Here is a 23098-nt window from a genome sequence, read left to right on the forward strand (position 1 = left end):
CAGGAAGCAGGTGGGAGCATCAGAGCACAAATCTGGATCCCCAGGGTCACATGCTGGTGCTCACTGCTGCCCTATGGACGCCTGTGCAGGTTGGGGTCCTCCTGAGCTGCCCTTGCCTCCTGGGATGGTGAGGTGGAGAGTCCGAATGTTTTCCAGGGCAGGTGTGGCCACAGCTCTCTGCCCTGACCACCTTGGGAAGAGCCTATGGTCTCTACCCATCTTACAAAGGATGTGGTCAGAGAGACGAGTCCCAGGAAGTGCCGTCAGGTCTGCCCGGGCCAGGTTAACTACCACCCTCACCTGCTGGCCGCTCTGAGCATAGTAAAGGGTGCAGGTGCTTGACTGGCCATCCAGCCCTCACCTGAGCAGCTTCTGAGTCCAGGCTCAGCTTGGGCCTTTGCTCTCACTGCAGCCCCAGGCTGCTCTCACCCGGCCTCTTTGTTCCACCCCACGGTCCTACCTCTCCAGCCAGCTAAGGGGCCTTAGGCCAGGGCTGAGCTGTCTGTGCCTTAGCATTTTGGCCTTCTGGAGACCTGCAGCTTCTGCTCAGAGGGCAGAGCCTGAAGGTTGTGACTCACCCCACTTTGTCTGCTTTCACTCAGCTCTCTGCTCCTCAGACTGCCTCTCCCCAGCCTCCTAACATCCAGCTGTCCACTTGTACTGTACACCCCAGGTGCCCAGGGTTTTCTTACTAGGAAGTACTGGAGGCACTGTTTTATGGAACAGTTCATTTTATTGTGTCTCTTCAAGAACTGGTGGCCCCAAGGGTGGAAATACTCTTTGTTCAGTATCTATGTGCAGCCTGAGATGGACGGGGTGGAGGCCAAAGGCTGCTTTGGGCTGCTTGCGGAGACTTCCTTTCATGGAAAGAGCATGGGGGCAAGCCAACGCCTGGAAAGCTAAGTGACTTGGGTCCCCATAAGGGGTGATGGTGTGAAGGAGAGTCTAGGGCAACCCTGGGCCTCCGCCTCTTGAGTACCATTCAGAGACAGCCAGTAGAGAAGCAGAAGCCCTGGGCCAAGTTATAAAGCCTAGAGTGTTCTCTCAGAGGTGGCTGCTAAAGCTAAACTGGTGTCTCAACATCTGATAAGAGAACTACCAAATTGGAGCACAAAAACCAGCAGAGACCCCGGGGGTGAGGGGCATGGGGAACACGGGATAGATAGGGCAAAGGAATCCACGAGTGGGAGTGTGTGTGTGAAAGGAACCAGTGGTGGAACCCTGAGGGGGAGCCCAGTGGGGAACTGGACCGTCAGGATGTCACCATGGCGGTCACTACTAATAGCAGTGTGCTGAACAGCAGCTGCAGGGACAGCAAGACAGTGGCCTGGCCGACTGCGCTGTTTGTGACTTCAGTCTGCTTCTGGCCCCTGGTGGTGGTGCTCTGGCCCCTGGTGGTGGTGCTCTGGCCCCTGGTGGTGGTGCTCTGGCCCCTGGTGGTGGTGCTCTGGCCCCTGGTGGTGGTGCTCTGGCCCCTGGTGGTGGTGCTCTGGCTCCTGGTGGTGGTGCTCTGGCCCGGGGTGGTTGCGCCGCTCTGGCCGGCAGGGGGCGCCAGGCCGCAGTCGGTGTAGGGCTCCAGGCAGCCTGCAAAGGCCATGACGTGCGCGATGTAGTTTTGCTCCTGTACTCCGTGCACCAGGTGTGCCTGCGGGCCACGCGCGAAAATCGCCACGTCCTCCCCGCCGTGGGTCTCCGAGGACAGCGGCACAGCCGCCTGCTGCCGGTACGAGGGCTTACCTACAGAAGACAGGGTGTTCAGGGGGAGCCGCGTCTGTTTGCAGCCCCAGTTAGGCAACGCTAAGGCACTTACCACTCTCAGTACTGTTGACATTGGGCCGGGCTCCAGAATCAAGCACGTAGCCCGGGCCGTTACCATAGAGAATGGAGGTGTAGGATTTGCCGTCTTCAGCGTTGAGTGGGGCCAGACCTGCATGGAGGAAGTGAGACACCTTGTCCTCATCCTGACAACCGTTTTTAGAGTGTGGGTAGTGAGCTCATTTTGCCTGCTCGGTGGTTAACTTGTTACCGATCCCCGCAAGGCAGGGGATGCTCCGTGTGCCATTTTGACAGGTGAGGAGACTGTCCCCATGTACTTGAGACAACACTGCCTGACACTGTCCCCAGCCTACCGAAGATGGAGGTCCCCCGAAGTGTGTAGCCACCAAAGGAGAAGACGTGGGAGTGGTCAGCGGTGACAAGGATCATCGTGTCCTGCTCATTGGTGAGCTTGTCTGCTTTATCAATGGCCGAGTCGAACATGACGGCCTCAGTCAATGCCAGGTAGGCCGTGCCCGCATGATGGCCTTGGTCAATACGACCCCCTGCAGGAAGCGAGTGATGGGAGAGATGCTTGAGTTTGCTCTGGACACTGGCCCCACTTCTTTCCCTGCCAGGCCCAACCACTCACCTTCCACAAAGAGGTAGAAGCCTTGGGGGTTCCTGCTCAGCATGCGCACGGCCACCTCTGTCATCTCCGCCAGGGAGGGGTCTTGGGTAGGGTCTCGGTAGATGTCATATTTCATTTCTGCTGGTTCAAAGAGGCCTGAGAAGCACAGGAATCCATGGTGACCACTAAGCTGGGGAGTGGGTAGGGGCTCATGGCACACATACACACTCTAATGGAGGCCCACTGAGTGCAGGGAGGGCAAGGCCATTACCCATGAGGTGAGTCACTGTGGAGTCCTGGGACGCCTGAAGGAGCTCTGTGCGGTTCCAAACATACCGGGCCCCCTGCGGGGACACAGCCAGTCTTAGCACATAGACCTGAGAAGCACAGTCCTACCCTGGAACCCACATCACCTGGTGCTTCATCAGCCACGCCTGTACGAGGTCCTGTCCATCCAGCCTGGTTCCATTTTGGGCAGCGTCATCCGGGTATTCAAGGTCTGGCGTCCCCTTGGGAAACATGGACTTACGGCCTCCACCGAGAATCACCTTTGGTCAGAGGGTCAACACAGGTAGACTTGGGGCTTTGTGGGCCCCCACCCCCTCCTGACAGACAGCTCCTGTGTCCCCAACATGTCTGTGAGATATGCCTCTCCTGGGCTTCCCACACCCCCTTACATGTACTCCAGGGAACCTGGAGTTCAGGATGTTTATGCCTGGGACTATGGCCAGTCCAAGGTTCATCCCTCGGTCCAGCCCTCCCCCTGGTTCTCGGAGCTCACATCAATGTCCATGTTGGAAACAAGTTGTGTGGCAATGTCCTTGCAGCCCTCCTGCAGCGCAGAAGGAGGCATTTCTGCATCTGAGTACCAATTCCGGTTCACCGTGTGCGCGTACGTGCCAGCTGGAGAGGCGTGCTGCACCCTGGTGGTGGTCACCACTCCCACAGACTTTCCTGCAGATTATAGAAGGTCACCCAGTGATCCAGGCCTGCCCTAGCTCCCAAGCCCAGCACCAACCCACCTGCTTGTTTGGCACGATACATCACTGAGACGACCTCGTTGCCAAATGTGGTGTTGCACTGGTCAACTCGGGCCGCTGCGCTCACACCAATGGTCTTGTAGTTGCCCTTGACTCCACAGAGATAGGCGGTGGCTGTGCCTGCACTGTCTGGGACCTGTCTGTCCACGTTGTATGTCTGGGGACAGAGACACTCTCAGCTGTGTCCTACTGGTAGACACCAGTCCTTGCTTGCTTCCTGAGACATGTTCACTATCCTGGTTACCAACTTGGACCCCAGATGTTCTGGGTTCTCCCTCCTCCAGCCATACTCAGTCCCCCCAGACCCATCCCAGATGTATCCCAGTACTCACCTTGGACAGAGCCATGTATGGGAAGCGGTCCATGGCTAGGGGTGTCTCAGGTCCTAGATGGCCTTCCATCTGTCCCTTTAGGATCCTGGTAGCTGTCACTGTGGGCACCCCCATCCCTGAAGGAGCAAAACCTGATCAGACCTGAGCTCCCAGACCTTCCTGGATCCATCAGTGGCCTTGGGTACCTGGAGAGCAAGGGACCCAGGGTAGCCAGGCCTTGAACACTCACCGTCCCCCAGGAAGATGATGAGGTTCTTGGCTGATGTCTGAATGGGCTGCAGCTTCTTGGCAGCATTCAGGGCCTCGGCTGCCTTTTGGTTCCAGAAGGCTGGCTTCTCCTCCTCCACTGGTCAAGAGAAAGTAGACCCAGGTTAGTCCAAGTGGGGGTGGTAGTCCTTCTGTCGGAGTCAGAAAGGAACCTCTTACCTGGGATGACACCAAAGGAGAGTTGTATCCTGAGACCCAACAAGAACCATAGCAGCACCTGGTCTCCCTGCATGGCTGGGGCTACGGGGAAGTTGCCCAGCTAGAGAACCAAGGTACCAGCTACCTCTTAGCCTGCCTGGACTCAAGTCAGAGAAGGACTTTGTCCCTGGCAGTAAAGGGTCCACGTCCCTCCCCTAGAAGCAAAGTCACCCTAGCCCCACCCTTGGCCTGTGAACTGAAGTCTGGTTATTAGGGTGTGGCTGGGCCAGCGGTCCTGTGTCTCCCCCAGGCTGGATGGGAGGCTAGGGGGAGATCCTGGATGAGACACTTGTGCTGTGTGCTGCTGGGGCCACCCTCTACTCATGAATGTCTTATTAGGGATTCCTCATGGTATCTGAGAACCAGCTGGAGCTAGGCTCTGCTCTGGGTGCTCAAAGTAGGTGGGAGTCCAAGCCCCCAGCCTAGGCCAGGACCTGGGTTTGGTCCTCTGGATCAATACCCACTGATAAGCACAGAGAGAGGCCTGAATACCCTACCCTACAGCTGTCTTCTCACTAACCTGCTTGAGGCAGCTGGCACATTCAGGATCTGGTCCCAAAGTGACTGCTAGGTGGGATAAATAGTGCTTGCTGATGGGACTGCCCAGCATGTCTTCAGTTGGTGGTGGTGTGCTGGGCCTGCCCTGTAGACCTCACAGTGTGTGTCTTTCATGTGCATTCAACCTGGGGTTGGAGCAGCAGGCTGGGGTGGGACTGCTGTCTTGGGCCAGATGTGGCATTGACTGGATATTTCTGAGTGGCCCTCAAGCTTGTGTAGGTACAACTGACCCCTGTTCCCTCAGGCAGGTAGATGGGGCCCAAGGGTGAGTCTATTATCTGCGGGTCCTGGACACACCCAAATAGCCTCTGATAGGGAGTCAGAGGCAGGTTCAAAAGTATTTCTGCAATTTAGCAATCCCACTTCTGAGTATGTAGTCAAAGAAATTAAAGCAGGGCTCCACAAGCAGTCTGTGGTAGCCCATTTCCACAATCCCAGCTCGGGGTCAAAAACAGGATTGAATTTGAGGATAGCCTGGGCTACTTTGGGAGAGCTTGTTCCAAATAAACAACAAAATTAAAAAGTGTCACTGTGACATAGAGGTGGAGAGGGGCTCCTAGAGGTAAGAGGTCACGGGGGAGGGGTGTGGAAGAAGGGAGGCGAGAACCAGTAAGATAAACGTGGTTTGAAAACAGGCCATATTAAGACCTTGTTGCAAACTAATAAAAATCTGAGAACAGGGTAAGTGGGGCTGGAAAGATGGCTTAGAGGTAAAGAGTTTTTCCTGTTCTTGCAGAGGGCCCAAGTTTGTTTTCTAGAACCCGGGTCAGGTAACTCACAACTTCCTATAACTCCAGCACTAAGGGAACATAATGCCTCTGGTGTCCACAAGACGCCTAAGTTCATTTGCACACACCACACACAGAAACAGACACATTCATATACACATAATTAGAAATAAAATAGGATGCTAAAATGTAGATAGATGATAGATAGATAGATAGATAGATAGATAGATAAAAGCAGGGGCTCAGACAAATGGACTTCTGTCCTAAAATCAGTAGCCACATTACTCACGGAAGCCAAGGAGAAGCCTGTGCTGTGGTCTGGTTGACGTGTGTCCATAAAGGCTCAGGTTGCAAGTTCAGTCCTGAGTGTGTAGCTGTGCTGGAGGGTGGTAGAATTTTTTTATATAAATTTTATTCATTTTACATCCTGGCTGCCATTTCCCCTCCCTCCTCTCCTCCCAGTGCCTCTCCCCAGTCCTTCTCTGCCTCCACCTCCCAATCCACTCCTCTGTTTCTGTTTAGGAATGGATAAGTATGTCTCCCATGAACATCCACAAAACATGGTGTATCAAGTTGGAGTAAGACTAAGCACCTGCGCTACCCAGTATAAGGAGTAGGGTCCCAAAAGCCAGTAAAAGACACAGAGACAGCCCCCACTCCCCCACCCTCCACCCTGCTCCCACTGTCAGGAGTCCCAAGAGGGACAAGAGGACCAAGCTACACAACCGTAACATATATGCAGAGTGCCTAGGTCAGTCCCACAAGGCTCTCAGGTTCAATCTCTGAATTTTTGTTTTGCTTTGTTTTTTGGTTTTTCGAGACAGGGTTTCTCTGTGTAGCTTTGCTCCTTTCCTGGAACCCACTCTGTAGACCAGGCTGGCCTCAAACTCACAGAGATCTGCCTGGCTCTGCCTCCCGAGTGCTGGGATTAAAGGAGTGCACCACCACCGCCCGGCTTTTGTTTTGTTTTGTTTTTCAATCTCTGAATTTTTAACAGGCGAAGAGTGGTGGACATTGGCTGAGTCGCCTGGGCCACTGCTCTCTAGAGAGATTAATGTAGTCTTCTTTTGGGACCCAGAAGTGTGCTGCTAAAGTGGGCTGTAATGAATTAGGAAGTACAGCAGCCCCTCCTTTTTGGGGTCCCCACCCACCCTGTGAACCTCTTCTCTCACATGTTTTAGCACTATACTGCCATCTGCCCTGTGACATCTCCAAGGGGCTCGGATTCTTCCAAATCCTTGAACTAAGTAACTCTCTTTTTATTATAGGTTACCTGCCTCCAGGTATTTTCTTGTGTCAATGGGAAGACTCTTGTTATACCAAGCATTTTAGATGGATGACGTGTTCCATATGCACAGCAGGTATCATCTGCCTTAAAAAGGTAGGAAATGTGATCAAAATACATTGCATACATGTATGAAAACGTCATGTTAAGACCTGCTGTAATGTATAATTAGCATATGTCAACAAAAACACAAATGAACATAGCACCAGAAAGGAAAAAAGGGATGCAGTGCTCAGCTGTAACCCAGCATTCAAGAGGGTAAGGCGGGAGTTAGATGGAGCTATAGGTTGTGGGTTATGCAACCCCCTCCTCTTGGAGAAATGCATCTAACAGCCTCAGGACCCCTTGACCCCACACACACACCTTTGCCAGGCTATGTGGACTCCCATCTCTGAACAATGAATGTATATATTTCCTGCCACTGGTAACAATCAAATTCAGACTGTTTCTATTCGAATATGTTCCCAAACATATCTAGATATGAAGAATAGAAAGGGCCAAGCCATCCTAAATGGGTTTGGGTACATGTGCTGTAAAACAAAACTGTGTCCTCAGCAACATTGTAGGGAGAATCCATATTTACCAAGTCATGTCTCTGCATAATTGAGTATGCATATGATTAAAGTCAGATGCATTGTGGGAAGGGACATAGGTATTAGGGAAATGTATGACCTAATACATTGAACAAAATAAGGAACCACCCAAGCTAAACGCTGTAGTAACTGGTGGTTTGAATAAAAATGGCCGCCATAGGCTCATAGTGCGAGGCACCATTAGGAGATGTGGCCTTATTGGAGTAGGTGTGGTCTTGAAGAGAAACTGTCATTGAGGGATGGGCTTTGAGGTTTCAGAAGCTCAAGCCAGGCCCAGTGTCTCCTCTCTCTTCCTGCTGTCTGCCAATCCAGATGTAGAACTTTCGGCTCCTTCTCCAGCACCACATCTGCCTGCATGCCACCACGCTTCTCACCATGACGATAATGGACTGAACCTCTGATCTGCAAGCCAGCCCCAATTAAATGTTTTCCTTTATAAGAGTTGCTGTAGGGGATCACTCCTCCACTGTTGATGGAAATGCAAACTTGTACAGCCACTGTGGAAATCAGTATGGCGGTTTCTCAGAAAATTGGGAATCGATCTACCTCAAGACCCAGTGATACCACTCTTGGGCATATACCCAAGGAATGCTCAATCATACCACAAAGATACATGCTCAGCTATGTTCACAGCAGCACTATTTGTAATAGCCAGAACCTGGAAACAACCTAGAGGCCCATCCACTGAAGAATGGATTAAGAAAATGTGGTACATATACACAATGGAGTACTACTCAGCAGAGAAAAACAATGACAGCATGAAATTTGCAGGCAAATGGATGGAACTAGAAAATATCATCCTGAGTGAGGTAACCCAAACCCAGAAGGACAAACGTGGTATGTACTCACTCATAAGTGGATACTAGATATAAAGCAAAGGACAATCAGACTGCAACCCACAGAACCAGGGAGGCTATATAGCAGGGGGGACCCTAGAATGACCGTGGCTTATAATAAGTTTTGGTTTTACCCAAATACTGGGCAAGCCTCAATGAAACATTTCACTATTAGGATAAGAATTTGTTTCAAGATGTTGAAAGAAAACACTGGCTGTACTTTCAGGAGGGGAGGCTGAAATCTTTTTAGATTATGGGTTAGCCTATAGAAAAATGTCTACCATAAATCAAACAGTGAAGAGGAAGATGACTAGGAATCTCACTTACACAACGTAAGTGAAACATAGCTCTCTGAACAGATGAAGATAGGTTTCTTCTGTATCCCAGAATCTGATCAATATTTATATGTATAATTCAGCTAGCATTTGGCTTAAAAGGGCTTATTGGGAAATGTTATCATTTTTACTATTTTCTACAGAGAAAATATTTTACTGTTTCAAATAACCCTGGACTTTTAAATTATAACCTGTTTTTATGATCAGAAAAAAAAAAGTTGCCGTGGTCATGGTGTCTCTCTCTCTCTAGCAATAGAACCCCTCACTAAGACAGTGACTGACTCCTCCTTCTTTAGAACTCCGTAAGAGGCCTCACTCGTGCAGCCCAGGCTGGGCCTCTTCAGCCTGCACCCATCTCTCCTTGAACAAGGTTACCTCACTCCTTGGGCAAGCCCATGTGAGTTTATCACTCTCAGTTCTTGGGAAAAGAGGCCCAGACTCAAGCACAGCCGGCACTGCTGGACAAGTCTACTCACAGGAGGTTTCCAGGAAGTTAAATTCTTGGAGACCACTGAAATCCCAGTGAGTGGGGAGGAGGTGGAGGCAGGAGGTTCAGGTGTTCAAGGCTACCCCACCTCCCAGTCAGTTCAAAGCTAATCTAGTATACCTGAAACCCTGCCAAAACTCAAAAGTCATCAGGGCATGGTGGTGCACACCTTTAATCACAGCACTCAGGAGGCAGAGGCAGGCAGATATTTTTGAGTTCAAAGCCAGCCTGGTCTACATAACAAGATCCAGGCCAGCAGCCAGCAAAGGTTACATAGTGAGATCCTGTCTCAAAATATAAAATAAAATGGTTAGATAGTAAATCCTATATTGCTTTTTTTTTTTTTTTTTAAGCTGAGGATCGAACCCAGGGCCTTGCGCTTGCTAGGCAAGTGCTCTACCACTGAGCTAAATCCCCAACGACCCTATATTGCTTTTTAAACACACTTGGACATATTTCAAAGATTAACAAAGAGCTTTCCTCCTCATACACCTTGTTCCACCCAGGCTCCCTCACCTGAGCTGCGGGCCTAATTTTCCAGCTTCTGTTCACACTCACTTGCCCCTGTCCCACAGTGCCCACCATGGTCCCTGCCTTCCCTGTGGCAGAACTTTCTGGAGCCCTCTTGCCTCTACCTCAGCTCTGTGCCTGCTGATACTGAGTCACAGAAGCAAGACTAGGAGAGTCCTCAGGGTCCACCACCACCGTAGAGCCCGGGATCTAGGCAAGAACACTTGCCTAGTACTCATAGCCCTTACTCCAATCACCTGTATTAAATCCAAAGATACTTAGTTACTCCCATAGCTGCTACCTGGAGTGAGTTACCAAGCTGTGTTAGGGTGACTCTTTTGTTTCTCATACTCATCAGAAAATATCCCAGGGCCTAGGGGTGTAGGGGCAGAGCAGTTGGTAGAGTGTTTATTGCCAAGCATAATGGCTCATAACTGTAATGCTAGCACCCAAGAGGCTATCTTAGTTAGGGCACATGATTGGCATACTGAGGCCCTGGGTTTGATCCTCAGCACTAGAAAAATATTTTAATTGGCAAGTATTAATTATTCGTATTGATACTGATCATTTGACTGTAACAGTGGAGCCAGACAGAGTAACTACGTTTTCTGTCTCTTAAGCATTCTTTGTGTTGGGAAAGGAAAATTCTAGACTAAAGGTCAGAGATGACTAGTCAGTGGGCAAGCCCTTAATCAATTAATTAGTTTTATGTCAGTCTATAGATTAAAAGTTCAGAACACCACGCTTTGACGTGGTGCATCCTGCTTGGAGGTTAAGTTTTGTCCTTACTAAGGAGCCACCGGACATTTTGAATTTTTTGTGTCATTACTATTGTGTGTGTGAAGTATGAGTGTGGGTGTGTGGCAGCCACAGCACCCAGGTGGAGGTCAGACTCTGTGGAGTTGGGTTTTCTCTTTCTGCCTTCCCATGGTTCTGGGTGGCCGGTCTTGTGGTCAGACCCCTCCCCCACAGACCCGTTTCACTCTCTAGAGTCACGGGGTCGTTTAAGAAACGAGAAAAGGGGGGCGGTGGTGGCGCACACCTTTAATCCCAGCACTCAGGAGGCAGAAGCAGGCGGCTCTCTGTGAGTTCCAGGACAGCCTGGGCTACAGAGCAAGTTACAAGGAAACTTTGTCTCGAAAAAACAACAAAAAAGAAAGAAAAAGAGAAAAGGAATGAGATAGGGACCAGAGAGAGAATTCAGAGACTAAGAGCACTGGCCGCTTTTCCAGAAGACCCAGGCTCCATTCCCAGTACCCACATGTTGGCTCACAGCCTTCTGTAACTCCAGTTCTAGATAATCCCATTCCCTCTTCTGGCCTCTATGGACACAAGACACACTCATGGTACACAGACATACATGTAGACAAAACACTCATATACATAAAAAAATAATAAAATATTTTTTTAAAAAGAAATAAGGTGGAGAGAACCCTGTACATTTCACCGGGTTCCCTCATGACTCCACCCACAGACATGGCTCCCATTTCCTGAGTTTTACAGGAGTGTTTGTATGGGTCTGAGGCCCTGTTCAACCTCATCACTTAACTATACAACGGCCACATTGCTTGAGTTATCACCAGGCTCGTCCCTTCCTCTGGGACCTCCCTCCCTCCTCCTTACACTCTGTCCCTTACTTACAGTGCTAATATTCCGACCCACTGTCTTCAGAATCTGTTGCTTCTTGTAAGTTATAGCCACACAGCCTACCTGCAGACTTTGGAGTGGCTCTTGGCACAGGACATGATTCTCTAAGAGTTGGCTTGTCTCCGTTGCCAGGGCAAACGGATGATGTATCACAGTGTGACTGAGCAGTCCCCTGCTAAAGGACTGCTGCTCGATTCCAGCCTTTCCCGTCATGAATAAAGTGGCATCGAATGCTCAGGGCCAGCTTTCTATATGAACACGTTTCTACTATGTGGAATGAGTGCCCAGGAATGCCGTCGCTGGCCATATGGTGACGGCACATGTCATTGGTTAAGAAACTGCTGGGCTGTCCATGCAGACTAGCTGTGCCTTTTTTCATGTCCATCTCTCCATGTGAGGGGCCCTTTTCCCTTCCTGCCAATGAAGGAATAAATAACAGCCGGACAGTGGCTCTGGACACCCAAGTACTATTCAGGAATGAGTGGGGGACTCCCATCTGGAACACACCTACCATGTGGGTTAGAGTCACACCAGGAAGACAGAGGCAAGGGAAGGTTTTAAGGGAAGACAAAAGCATTACACTAGTTGTTATACAATGATAACCTTGGACCACAAAAATTGATAATGTGATTCAGCCCAGAGTCACCTGGGAAGTTGGTGGGCAGATATCCTCAGAACTTGAAACCAGGCACAGTGGCACATGCCGCCATGGAAGCAGAAGAAGTGAATCTCCGTGAGCTTGAGACTCATCAGTTGGTCTACATTGCAAGTTCCAGGACAGCCAGGGCTACATAGTAAGATGATGGGGTTTTGTTTGTTTGTTTTTTGGTTTTTCGAGACAGGCTTTCTCTGTGTAGCTTTGTGTCTTTCCTGAATCTTACTCTCTAGCCCAGGCTGGCCTTGAACTCACAGAGATCTACCTGTCTCTGCCTACCAAGTGCTGGGATTAAAGGTGTACACCACCACCGCCCGGCCTATGAGATGCTGTTTTTAAATTAAAAGATAAATTCTTAGGATGAATTTATGGTGGGGGGGGGCAAGTGTTGTGGTTCTGGCAGGATCTTTTGTCATAGTTCATGTTAGTAGGCAGATAAGCATGAGGGCTCTTCCCTTTGCGGGGCTGTTGGCTTCATTTATTATTTTTAAAAATGTTTACATTTATTTATTTGTGTGTGTGTGTGTGTGTGTGTGTAACTAGTTCTTTATTTCTACCTGTGGGTCCCTGTGTCAAACTCAGGTATGTCAGGTTTGGTGACAAACACTCCAGCCCCTGGACTTTTTTTTTTTTTTTTTTTTTTTTAATTTTTGTGTTTTTGTCTTTTGAGACAGGGTCTCACTCTGCAACCCACTGACCCAAAACCCACTGTAACCTAGGCTGGCCTTGAACTCTTGACAGTCCTCCTGCCTCAGCCTCCCAAGTATTGCTAGCCACCAAGGGACACGGATTTTTAAAATGAAGATGCAAAGTAGTATTATTAACACTATAATTACTTCAATTTATCTGGATATGGTGGCATTAATCCCAGCCCTCAGGAGGCAGAGGCAGGTGGATCTCTGTGAGTTCAAGACCAGTCTGGTCTACAGAGAGTTCCAGCCTCTACAGTGAGTCCTGTCTCAATAACAATGATGATGATGATGATGATGATGAATGATACAACAGTAATAATAAACTTCATTTTGTGTAAATGATTTTTGAAACATGAACTCAGACCTAAAGGTAACCATTCAAATAGCTATGGAGAATTAGGTGAGATGTTGGTCACAGATATTTGGCCCATTCTTATTTGATGTAATTGGGGTCTCAGTTTCCCAGGAGGAATTTCTCCAGGGACAACATGGAGTCTTAGCAATCCACAGTACTTTATGCCACTTACAGATACCCAGTAGAAAGACAATTATCCAGCTTTACTCTACAGAGAGAATTTATTGAGTGCTGCTGGGCAGTCCCAGTCCTTGTAGAACAATCTGGAAAGGCACCAAACAGGAAGATAAACCTCTAATCATGTGTTTATTGGCCACATCAGAGTCCAAAGGATGTGACAAATGTATCAAAGCCAGAGTCCCAGTGTCCACCAGGCTAACCTTATTTGGCCACTCCCACTATGCCCTGCAGAGCTATTTACATTTGTAGGTGTTGACATGAGTCCCTCCATTTTGATTCTGATGTCATCACACCTGCATTTGGTGTTGCCACTGTTTGTTTTTTGTTAGGTATTCTGACAGGTGTGTAATACAAGGTGTCTCTCATGCCCTTCTGGGGTTGTACTGTCATCTTGACTACAGTCAGTCCAGCTTTCCTGAAAATTTTCTTCGAATGCCTAGGCGGGGTTGGATGGCAGGCACACACTACCTGTCAATGATCAAAGGATGCGTCAGCCACAAAGTTTGTGGATACAGTCCAGCCATGTGAAGTCACCTGGGCCCCTGCCTCCACTCCATGCCCGACTCACATGACTCGTGATTGTCCTGCTTCTGGGGTCCAGGGATTGTGTGACAGCAACAATTCTGCTGTAGACTTATGATGTAGCTCCTTCCTTCCATGAGTGGGTAATCCTCACCTGGGCATCTGATGGGCAGATATTAGGCATCAGTTAATCAGTGGGGTGGGGGGAGTTTTGATGTCATGGAACCCCAGCTTATCCAGAGTGGCAGTGACTCTCATCCCTTTGATGGACCATGTCTCATCTCAGGCCAGGCCTGCCCGTGCATTTTTACAGCCAGGGAAGGAGGCTAGGCCACCCCTCTGTCCTTCCCAGCTTGCCTCACTGAGGGGCCTTCAGGAAAGTCTGTTACGGGCAGCTAGCTCTTGAGCAACTGGATGCATGTTGTCCTGGTTTTGGATGACCATGAAGGAGTGAGTGCTCAGAGCAACAGAAGCTGGGCCATCTGCAGGCTTTGTACAACACCCCAGGAGCAATTTAGACATAATTGTTAAGAACAAGTAGGTGAGGTGAATGTAAATGGGATAAACAATTTATAATGCACCCATTGTGTTGCTGGGATCAGAGGCCAATGTTCAGGGAGTTCAGGAGCAGACCAGGCTTATTCGAGGGCTGTCAGTCATGAGCACAGAGGGGCTCTGGAGTATAGAGAGCTCCTATAAGGAAGGGGAAGCAGGGCAGAGAGGATACATTCTCAAGTCTCCTCACCTAGGGCATGAGCCTCGTTTTAACTGCCTGGCTGGAACACTGGAGTGGACCTCAGTCTCTTGCAGCTAGGCCTACCTCTGTAGCCCAGGCTGGCATGGAGCCCCCTATGGAGCTCACTCCTCCTGCCTCAGCTGCCCAAGTTCTGGGGTTACAAGAAGGCATGTACCACTCCCAGACAATTACAGCCTCCCACTACGTAGGATCGCTCATCAGCAAAGCATTAGGAAGGCTGGACCAGCCAGGGGAGGAGGCAGCGAAGGGCACCTGTACATTTGTAGTTTCAGAGCCTTTTCAGGGCAGCAGTGGTGATGGGCAGTTAAGAGAAAGTGTTGCTCTGGTCGAGGACCCAGCACCCACATCAAACAGCTCACAACTAACTAACTGTAATTCCAGCTCTAAGGAATCTAACACCCTCTTCTGGCCTCCTTGGGTACCTTCACTCACACATGTACACACACACTTTAAAATAAATCTTTTAAAAAATGTCCCAAACCAGGCCTGGTGGAGATGCCAATAATCCCAGTATTCAGGATACTGAGGCAGGAGGATCACAAATTGTAGGCCAACTAGGATAAATAGTAAAACTTTGTCTCAAAACAAATAAACAAGCCAGGCGGCGGTGGCACACACCTTTAATCCCAGCACTCCAGAGGCAGAGCCAGGCGGATCTCTGTGAGTTCAAGGCCAGCCTGGTCTACTGGCCAGCCTGGTCTACAGAGTGAGATCCAGGTCAGGCACCAAAACTACACAAAGAAACCCTGTCTAGTTTTGTCAAAACACCAAAAAATAAAAAATAAATAAAATAAAAAATAAACAAACATACACAAACCAAAAAAAACTTTTTCAGTAACTTGAAATTTTAAGGTCATATTATTAAATTAAGTCATATTCATTAGCTAGCTAGGCTATTTCTGGGTTTGGTTTGTTTGTTTGTTTCAAGACAGGATCTTTCTATGGGTTTGAGGCCAGCCTGGTCTACAAAGCAAGATCCAGGACAAAAACCAAAAAAAAAAACCAAAAACAGGATCTCACGACGTAGCTCTGGATGTCTGGATCTCCCTCTGTAGACCAGGCTGGACTCAAACTCATAGAGATCCACTGTTGGGGATCCCAAAACAGCTTGACCACACAGTGGCCATGATAGGCTTAGGGGGCCCAGACACAGCTGCTGTGACAGGCTTGCTGACTGGTAAGCAGCACCGGATCTGGGAAGTCCAGGGATGGGCCAGCATTTAAGGGGAAGGACTTGACATCCCAAACATTCCAACCATTAGGTAAGATTAGATAAGATCACTAGAGGTCCCTGAGTCTAGCACACACCTATTTTCCTTTTACAGATACTAGACAAATGTCAGCCAATCAGGATCCTGAACCCTAGAAATCTCCCCTGTCTACCTTCTGTTATGATAAAAATCCTACCCAGCCTGGGCTGGGGCTCTCTACTCATTGCTGCATCAGACAGAGAGTCCCATCTCCAGGCTTGAAATCAAGCCTTTTTGCTTTTATATATGGGATTCAGTCTCTGTGGTGGTCATTTGGGGGTCCCCGAAATCTGGGCATAACCCCATCTGTCTCTGCCTCCCAAGTGTTGGGATTAAAGGTGTGTGTCAGCACCGCCCGGCTGACCATTTCTAAATAAGTTAAATTCATGGTGCACATCTATAGGGAAGCTGGGACAGGAGACTTTCCGCAAGCTTGAGGTCTTTTCTCAAAAACAGACAAATAATAAGAATAAAATTCTAAAGTTCAACTACCAAGCTTAAATTCAGGGTTTACATAGTTTTTATTAAATTTCTCTGTTTTGTTTGTGCACACATGCTTGCCTTTGGGCCACAGTGCATGTATGGAGGCCAGAGGACATCAGACTGGTCTTTTTTTTTTTTTTCTTTCTTTCAAGACAGGGTTTTTCTGTGTAGCTTTGCGCCTTTCCTGGAACTCACTCTATAGCCCAGGCTGGCCTTGAACTCACAGAGATCCGCTGAGTGCTGGGATTAAAGGCACGTGCCACCACCACCCAGCTCCAATAGGTCTTGATTCTTTCCACCCCACAGCTCTCAGAGATCAAACTCAAGTCCCTGAATTTAAAAGCATCTTTATCTGCTAAGCGATCTCCTAGTACCTTCGTTTTTACATGATATGAAAAATAGACCGATATATTTTTGATCTGTAAGAAAACTCATTCTGTTTCCATTTGAAAGTTGTGTTATAGACAAGCACAGTGGTACATGTCTATAAATGCAGCATTCAGGAGAGGGACACAGAGGCAGGAGGATTGCTGCCTTTGAGACCAGCCTGGTTTTTATAGCGAGTTCCAGGCCAGAGTGAAATGTCCAACCCCTCCAAAGAAAGGAAATGGAAAGAAGAGAATCCTCCCTCCCCCCCAGATAGGGTTTCTCTGTGTAGTTTTGCATCTTTCCTGGAACTCGATTTGTAGACCAGGCTGGTCTTGAACTCAGAGATCCATCTGCCTCTGCCTCCCGAGTGCTGGGATTACAAGTGTGCGCCACCACGGCCCAGCAAGAATTTTTTAAAAAAATTATTTCGTTATTGTTTTTAGTTATGTCTCTGTGTGGTTATGTACACAGGTGCCTGAGGAGCCCAGAGGGGTCAGATCCCCTGGAGCTGGAGTTACAGTTGGCTGTGAGCTGCCCAAGTGTGGATGCTGGGTGTTAGTTATTTTAGCGCTCTTACCCCGCAAGGAACACGTCCCGAACACGACAAATCCACAGAAGAGCTGTTTATTAATATAGGATAGGAAGAGACAGACGTGACAGGCCACGTGGGACAAGAAGAAGAGAGGAGAAGAGAACAGACCTGTGCAAAATGGCGTACAGGAACGCATGTGGCTACTCCACGCATGCACGTAGATTTCATGGCCGCCAGAGTCACCGAGAGATGTTTTGACCTGGAAATGGCTATTTTGAACCGGAAATAACTAGGCGGTCCGCCAGGCAAGCCCAACCGTGTGGGCATGTTGTGATTTCCTATCACTGGGAACTTGGGTCCTCTGCAGGAGCAATGTTCCTTCAACTGCTGAGCCATCTCTACAGCCACTTAGGGAAGAGAATTTCTTTATTTCTTTTTTGAGACAGGATTTCTTTGTGTAGCCCCGTCTGTCCTGGAACTCACTCAGTAGACCAGGCTGGCCTCAAATTCACAGAGATCTGCCTGGCTCTTCCTCCCGAGTGCTGGGATTAAAGGCGTGTGCCACCACCGCCCACAGGGGAATTTTTAATAATTATAACACAGCATTAGTCTCCAGAATGACTATTACAAAAACTGAAAATAAGAAGGAAAATGGCCCTGTGTGTGTGGAAAGTGAGGCATGGCTTTTCAAAGGAATCTGTGGAATGCAAAGATTTACCCAGAAACAAAAAATTACATTACCTTTTGAGATAGGTTCTCACTTAGCTTAGGCTGGCCTCAAACTCCCTATGTGGCAGAGGATAGCCTTGAACTTCTGATGCTTGTGTATCCATAACCAGAATGCTGGAATTGCAAGGATACACTGCCACGCCTCTGTGCATGCCTGGCAGGAACTCTTCTGGTTTATCTACAGTCCTTGTCTAGTTGTTTTTTAATCCTAAATCGTAAGTGCAGGATAGTGGCCTCTTATGGCTTAAAAATAGTAAGAATAGCTTTAACTGTGTTATGAATTGACTGGGTCAGGATTTACTGGAATATCAGCTCAAAGCAGAAGGAAGCTGACTAAAGAAGTGAATAGGCTGCGGACTCGCTGGCAGGAACAGAGGCAAGGCAGCGCTGGGCTACTGGGCAGCAACATCTCGCTACCCACTGGCTAGTTTCACTAGATGATTTCCTTCTGTGTGCAAGCATCCCGGACTTGAGATCTGCGGTCAATGGGCAGTTAATCTGACCCGGAAGCTGCTGAGTTACTCTTATGACCAGCATTACCATATTGCACAAATGTCTTGGCTTCATGGTCTAGCCTGGGCTTTATGAGGGACTAGAGCCGAGAAAACACAGGGCAGATGAAGAAACACACGTAATCCAAAGGCATTGTTCACCCTATGTTCTAGGCTTTAGCCTAAGACTTTGATGTTTTTTTATTCATCAATTTATATATTTTGATAGATCAAGACAGGGTCTCTCACTATGTAGCCCAATTGGTCTCAAACTCCTTATCCTCCAGCCTGTCTCCTGAGTGCTAGGATTATGGGCCACCGCATCCATGTTTGGTCTGTTCAGAATAAGAAATTGTGAAAAGTATTTTATATTTTAAGCAATCAGCCTAGAAATCTAAGGAGATTTAAGATTTTATTATTTTGTGTGTAATTTTTTTCCTTTGAGACAAGATCTTTCTGTTATTCTACTGTGGCTGTCCTGGAACTCACTCTGTAGACCAGGCTGGCCTTGAACTCACAGAGATCTGCCTGCCTCTGCCTCCCAAGTGCTGGGTTTAAAGGCCTGAGCCACCATACCTGTCCCACATTTTCTTTTTTAAGATTTATTTATTTAGTATGTATACAGTGTTGTTTGCATGCATCCCTGCAGGCCAGAAGAGGGCACCAGATCTCATTACAGATGGTTGTGAGCCTCCATGTGGTTGCTGGGAATTGAACTTAGGACCTCTGGAAGAGCAGTCGGTGCTCTTAACCACTGAGCCATCTCTCCAGCCCACCACTTTTGTTTTTTAAATAGAATCTCATGTAGCCCATGCTGGCTTTGAACTTGATATCTAGTTGAGGATGACCTTAAATTCATATCTTCCTACTTCTACCTTCCTAGTGCTGGGACCACACAGGTGTGTCACCATGCCTGGGGTGCCCTTCTGATGTTGTCCTTCAAAATGGCCCTAGTTCACCAAATGCTTTCGCCGGGTGGTAGTGGCGCATGCCTTTAATTCCACCACTCAGAGGCAGAATCAGGCAGATCTCTGAGTTCAAGGCCAGCCTGGTCTACTGAGTGCGTCAGAACAACCAGGACTACACAGAGAAACCCTGTTTCGAAAACAAACAAAAAACAACTGAGTGCTTTAAGTTTTTCATCTGCTTGACAAACTTCCCCAAGTCAAAATTTTCCTTGTTCCAATTCTTACTTTTTAAATTACAGCTATTTATTACTCTGTGTGTATGTGTTTGTGTGTATGCCTGTGCGCACATAAATGTGTATTCCATAGCACAAGTGTGGGGGTCAAAAGACAACTCTGTGGAGTCTGTTCTCTCTTTCTGCCTTGACCTGGGTTCCAGGGATTGAACTCAGGTTGTCAGGCTTGGCAGCAAGCACCTTTACTCACTGAGCCAGCTATCTCATCAGCCTTCTTGTCTACAATGAATTTTGGGATTTGTAGAGGGCCCTTAACATTCCAAAAGACACATACTAGACTTGTACTTAAAATGAATGAATTTTTTTGTATGAATGGAGTTTTTAATGCATTAATATATGGTCCAAAATTTATGAGTCATAAATTATAAGTCTGTATCTTGGTTTATACTAACAGTCATAATTCTGTTGCACAAATCCTAAATGGTCTTCTAATAAAAACCCAAAGCCAGATATGGGGGGTGTATGCTGAAAGATCAGAGGACACAAGCCACGGCCACTTCTCATCTCCCTGACTCCTCAGCCGAAAAGGGAAAGATCCTGTCTGCACAAATCCTCAGACTGAATGCCCCTGCGTCCTCAGCCGAAAGGACCAAGTTCTCTCTCTCTGCTTCTTTGATTCACCATGCTTGTCTTCCAGCATTCTGCATGTCTTGGTCTCAGCCATTCCCAACTCTACTGTAACTGGTTTCCTGTGAAGAAAGGCTTCTCTTGTCATGTACTTTGCTAGGGGATCTCTCCAGTCAGCATTTCATGAATTTTGTGCTCTGTGTCTCTCAGACCTTGCTCTCTCAGTCCTCCCTTTTCCTGTACCTTTAGCTGATGCACAGCTCTGACTGTTGGACGATGAGGAGTCGTCCCTTCACTGGAAGAGTCTGAGCTGCTCTTGCTGCTGTCAGAACCTGAGACAGAGGACTCGGACTCCAAGGAGGACGTTGAAGACCAAGAGGATGTGGGGTGGGGCGGGGGTCTTTTGCTTGGCTTCTGGTTTCTGGGCTACAATGACTTGGGTGTATTTTTCAGATGCTCTCACAGCTCACCTGTTAAACCTCCAAGACCTATGGAAGTGAAAAGTTGATGGCAAACCAGTATTCTGTGTGTTGTCTCGAGGTAAGTCCTTCAAAGAAGGGCTGTAGGGTTCTGTCCTTTAACTGTGCATTCAGTTTAAGAAGACCCATGTATTCACATAGTTCCTGGAAAAATATTTTGACAAAAATTCTACTAGATGATGTAGTGGTTTCCTCACTAAACTTTATACAGTCAAGAACCCTCCCGGAAGTGAATCAGTATAGAGAAGGTGAGCAAACATCTCAGCAATGTTCCTCAATTTGTTTCTAAGCGATGGATGGTATCATACTGTTCTTGGAATATACTTTCAAATGATTCCATGTATTCTTTTTCTCAGCATGCAAAACTGCCCAGCTAGCAAGCCAAATTTTTTCATGGGTGCTTTGTTGGGTGCAGTAATCAAGCATCATGTTGCAGAGTTATTTTGTTGGCTCTCAGCAAACTCCATTTTCAGCACCTTGTGTGCACACTCTTCCAAATCTAAACTGGACTGAAGAGCAAGATATAGCGTGTGGTGAAATGAGACTAGACTGATTTCTGTTTTGTCATGAATGGTTACTTTCTGTCCTTCCTCCTCTTCTTCTCTCTCCTCTTCCTCCTCCTCTTCACTACTCCAGCTTCTTGGTCTGTGTTTGAATCACTGTCTCCTTCATCAGAAATTTCCTTTTTAATGGCTTTGTACTTCTCTTCATTCTCCATAAAACTAGGATCCATCTTGAAAACACTGAGAACATCTTCTGGATTGCAGTCATCCCCCAAGGGGAACACGTGCATGAACTGATCAGCCTCTTCCACTAAGTCAGGTACGTCCAGAATAACAGGGGTGGTCCTTGAATCCATCCTTCCATACAGCGAACATCATTCAGTAGTGTCCTGAACTCCTTGTCCACCTCAGACTCATGTAGACTGTCTCCCGGGCGTTCGAAGATAGCATAGATGCCTTTTGGTGACAGCTGGGTTAATTCGAGGCCACACTCCTTGAGGAAGGCAATAGCCACCTCGATGCTGTCACCTGCTGGCCTTTCCAGCAGCAAAGTTAGCATCTCCAGGCACAGAACCTCATGGGCCGCATTTTGGTTAATAAGATGTGCCACAAATTTTGAAGCAGTCAGGCAAAGTTGCTTATCATTCCTTCAATATCCTTTCCGGAAATTAAGAATTAGTCTCTCGAGGATTAATTCTCCAGTTTGTGGGGACTTTGAGTCATTATGGCCACCAAAGCTGCATGAACATGTGTGAAGACCGGAGGAGCACTCTGTGCCTGCGGAACAGACCTGGGCAGCAGTCTCTCCCTCTGGCTGTGTTTTCTTGAAGGAGCTCTTGGATAATCGTACTTCTATTGGAGATGTTGACCTTATTAATGAGACCACTGATTGATTTCCCAGCTCTCAGGCCTCCCAGCTCATTCTCTGGTTAGCTAAGCTAAGCTAAGCTGTTTTTATCTGTGATCTGTTCCTGCATCATCCTGAGCGTTGTGGGAGGAATACATGCTCCCCCAGTTCAGGTGAGCAGTGGATCCAGCTCATTCTTCTGCTTCTTCATGTAGGTTCTTCCTGGGTAGAACTCTGGGTGACTGCTTGTTCTGGGCTCCTTCTTCTGGGACATTTTCTAATCCGCATCTCTTTCTTTCTCTGCATTTTCTCGGTGCCTGCTTTGTGGGTCCACACTGTCATCGTAAGAAAGCCCTCTTCCTGACAGCTCATAGTCTGAGTTATCTCTATCGGGGGGCCTTTCTTGTTCTGCATCTCTGTCTTCTGGGGAGGAGTTCTGGTGCTGTGGACTGTGACTCTCCCTCTGTTGAGAGCAGGAGTGTGCCGTGTGTGCCACACTCCTTTTCATCTTCTAGTGCCCGTTGGCCAAATAAACTAGATTCCTCAAGTTGTTCAAGAAACAAGTACTCAATGGTCTGGGTTCCTTGACAGTTTTCCTGTCTCCACACATCACCACTACCAAATCCTCAGGCAGAAAAGGGGGGATTCTGTCTCCATGAAGCCTCAGACTGAATGCCTCTGAGTTCTCAGCTGGAGGGACTGAGTTCCTGTCTCCTCCCGCCTTACATTCCTTTCTCTGTCCAGCCATATCACTTCCTGTCTCAAACCTCCAGTGCTGGGATAAAAAGTGTGAGCCATCACTGCCTAGTTCTGTTTCTCTTTTAGACTGGATTAATCTTGTGTTATCTAGGGTGGCCTTGAACTCACTGAGATCCAGACAGATCTCTGTGTCTAGGATTGCTAGGATTAAAGGTGTGTGCTACCATTGCCTGGCCTCTATGTTTAATCTAGTGACTGGCTCTGACCTCTGATCTTCAAGCAAATTTTCTTTGTTAGAGTACAAACAAAATATCACCACGTAATTCTAATGTTAATCTTTCTTGATCTCACAATGTAGCCCCAGCTGACCTGGAAGTTGCTATACAGTCTAGGTTGGCCTTGAACTCTTGGTGAGCCTCTTTTTTCTGCCTCCTGGGGACAGGGGTGATAAACATTAAAACTGGAGGCTACAGAATAAAGAATGTTTTTCATTGTGAAATATCAGATCTTTCTGTATCCATGGTTTTGTCGGGTTCAATTACTTTATTCTTTTTTTGTTGTTGTTGTTTTTGGTTTTTCAAGACA

General features: G+C 47.9%; 1 protein-coding gene and 1 pseudogene across 2 annotated transcripts; both read right to left on the minus strand.

The window, feature by feature from the left end:
• Positions 1–1252: 1252 nt before the first annotated feature.
• LOC118573300 (intestinal-type alkaline phosphatase 1-like) lies at positions 1253–4257 on the minus strand. 2 transcript variants are annotated; one of them, XM_036173576.1, is made up of 12 exons: positions 4185–4257; positions 3988–4104; positions 3759–3874; positions 3409–3583; positions 3168–3340; positions 2800–2934; positions 2658–2730; positions 2408–2542; positions 2130–2321; positions 1811–1927; positions 1516–1737; positions 1253–1350 (listed from the first exon to the last, which is right to left on the minus strand). In XM_036173576.1, exons 1-12 carry the CDS (start codon positions 4255–4257, stop codon positions 1253–1255), a joined length of 1626 nt encoding a protein of 541 aa, XP_036029469.1. The 2 variants fall into 2 exon arrangements, with proteins under 2 accessions (XP_036029469.1, XP_036029468.1); XM_036173575.1 differs by having other exon boundaries at positions 1474–1737.
• Positions 4258–20019: 15762 nt separating this feature from the next.
• LOC118572934 lies at positions 20020–22322 on the minus strand (annotated as a pseudogene).
• Between the last annotated feature and the right edge of the window lie 776 nt (positions 22323–23098).

This window comes from Onychomys torridus, chromosome 23, assembly GCF_903995425.1.
Source record: "Onychomys torridus chromosome 23, mOncTor1.1, whole genome shotgun sequence".
In the NCBI taxonomy this organism is placed as follows: Eukaryota; Metazoa; Chordata; class Mammalia; order Rodentia; family Cricetidae; genus Onychomys; species Onychomys torridus.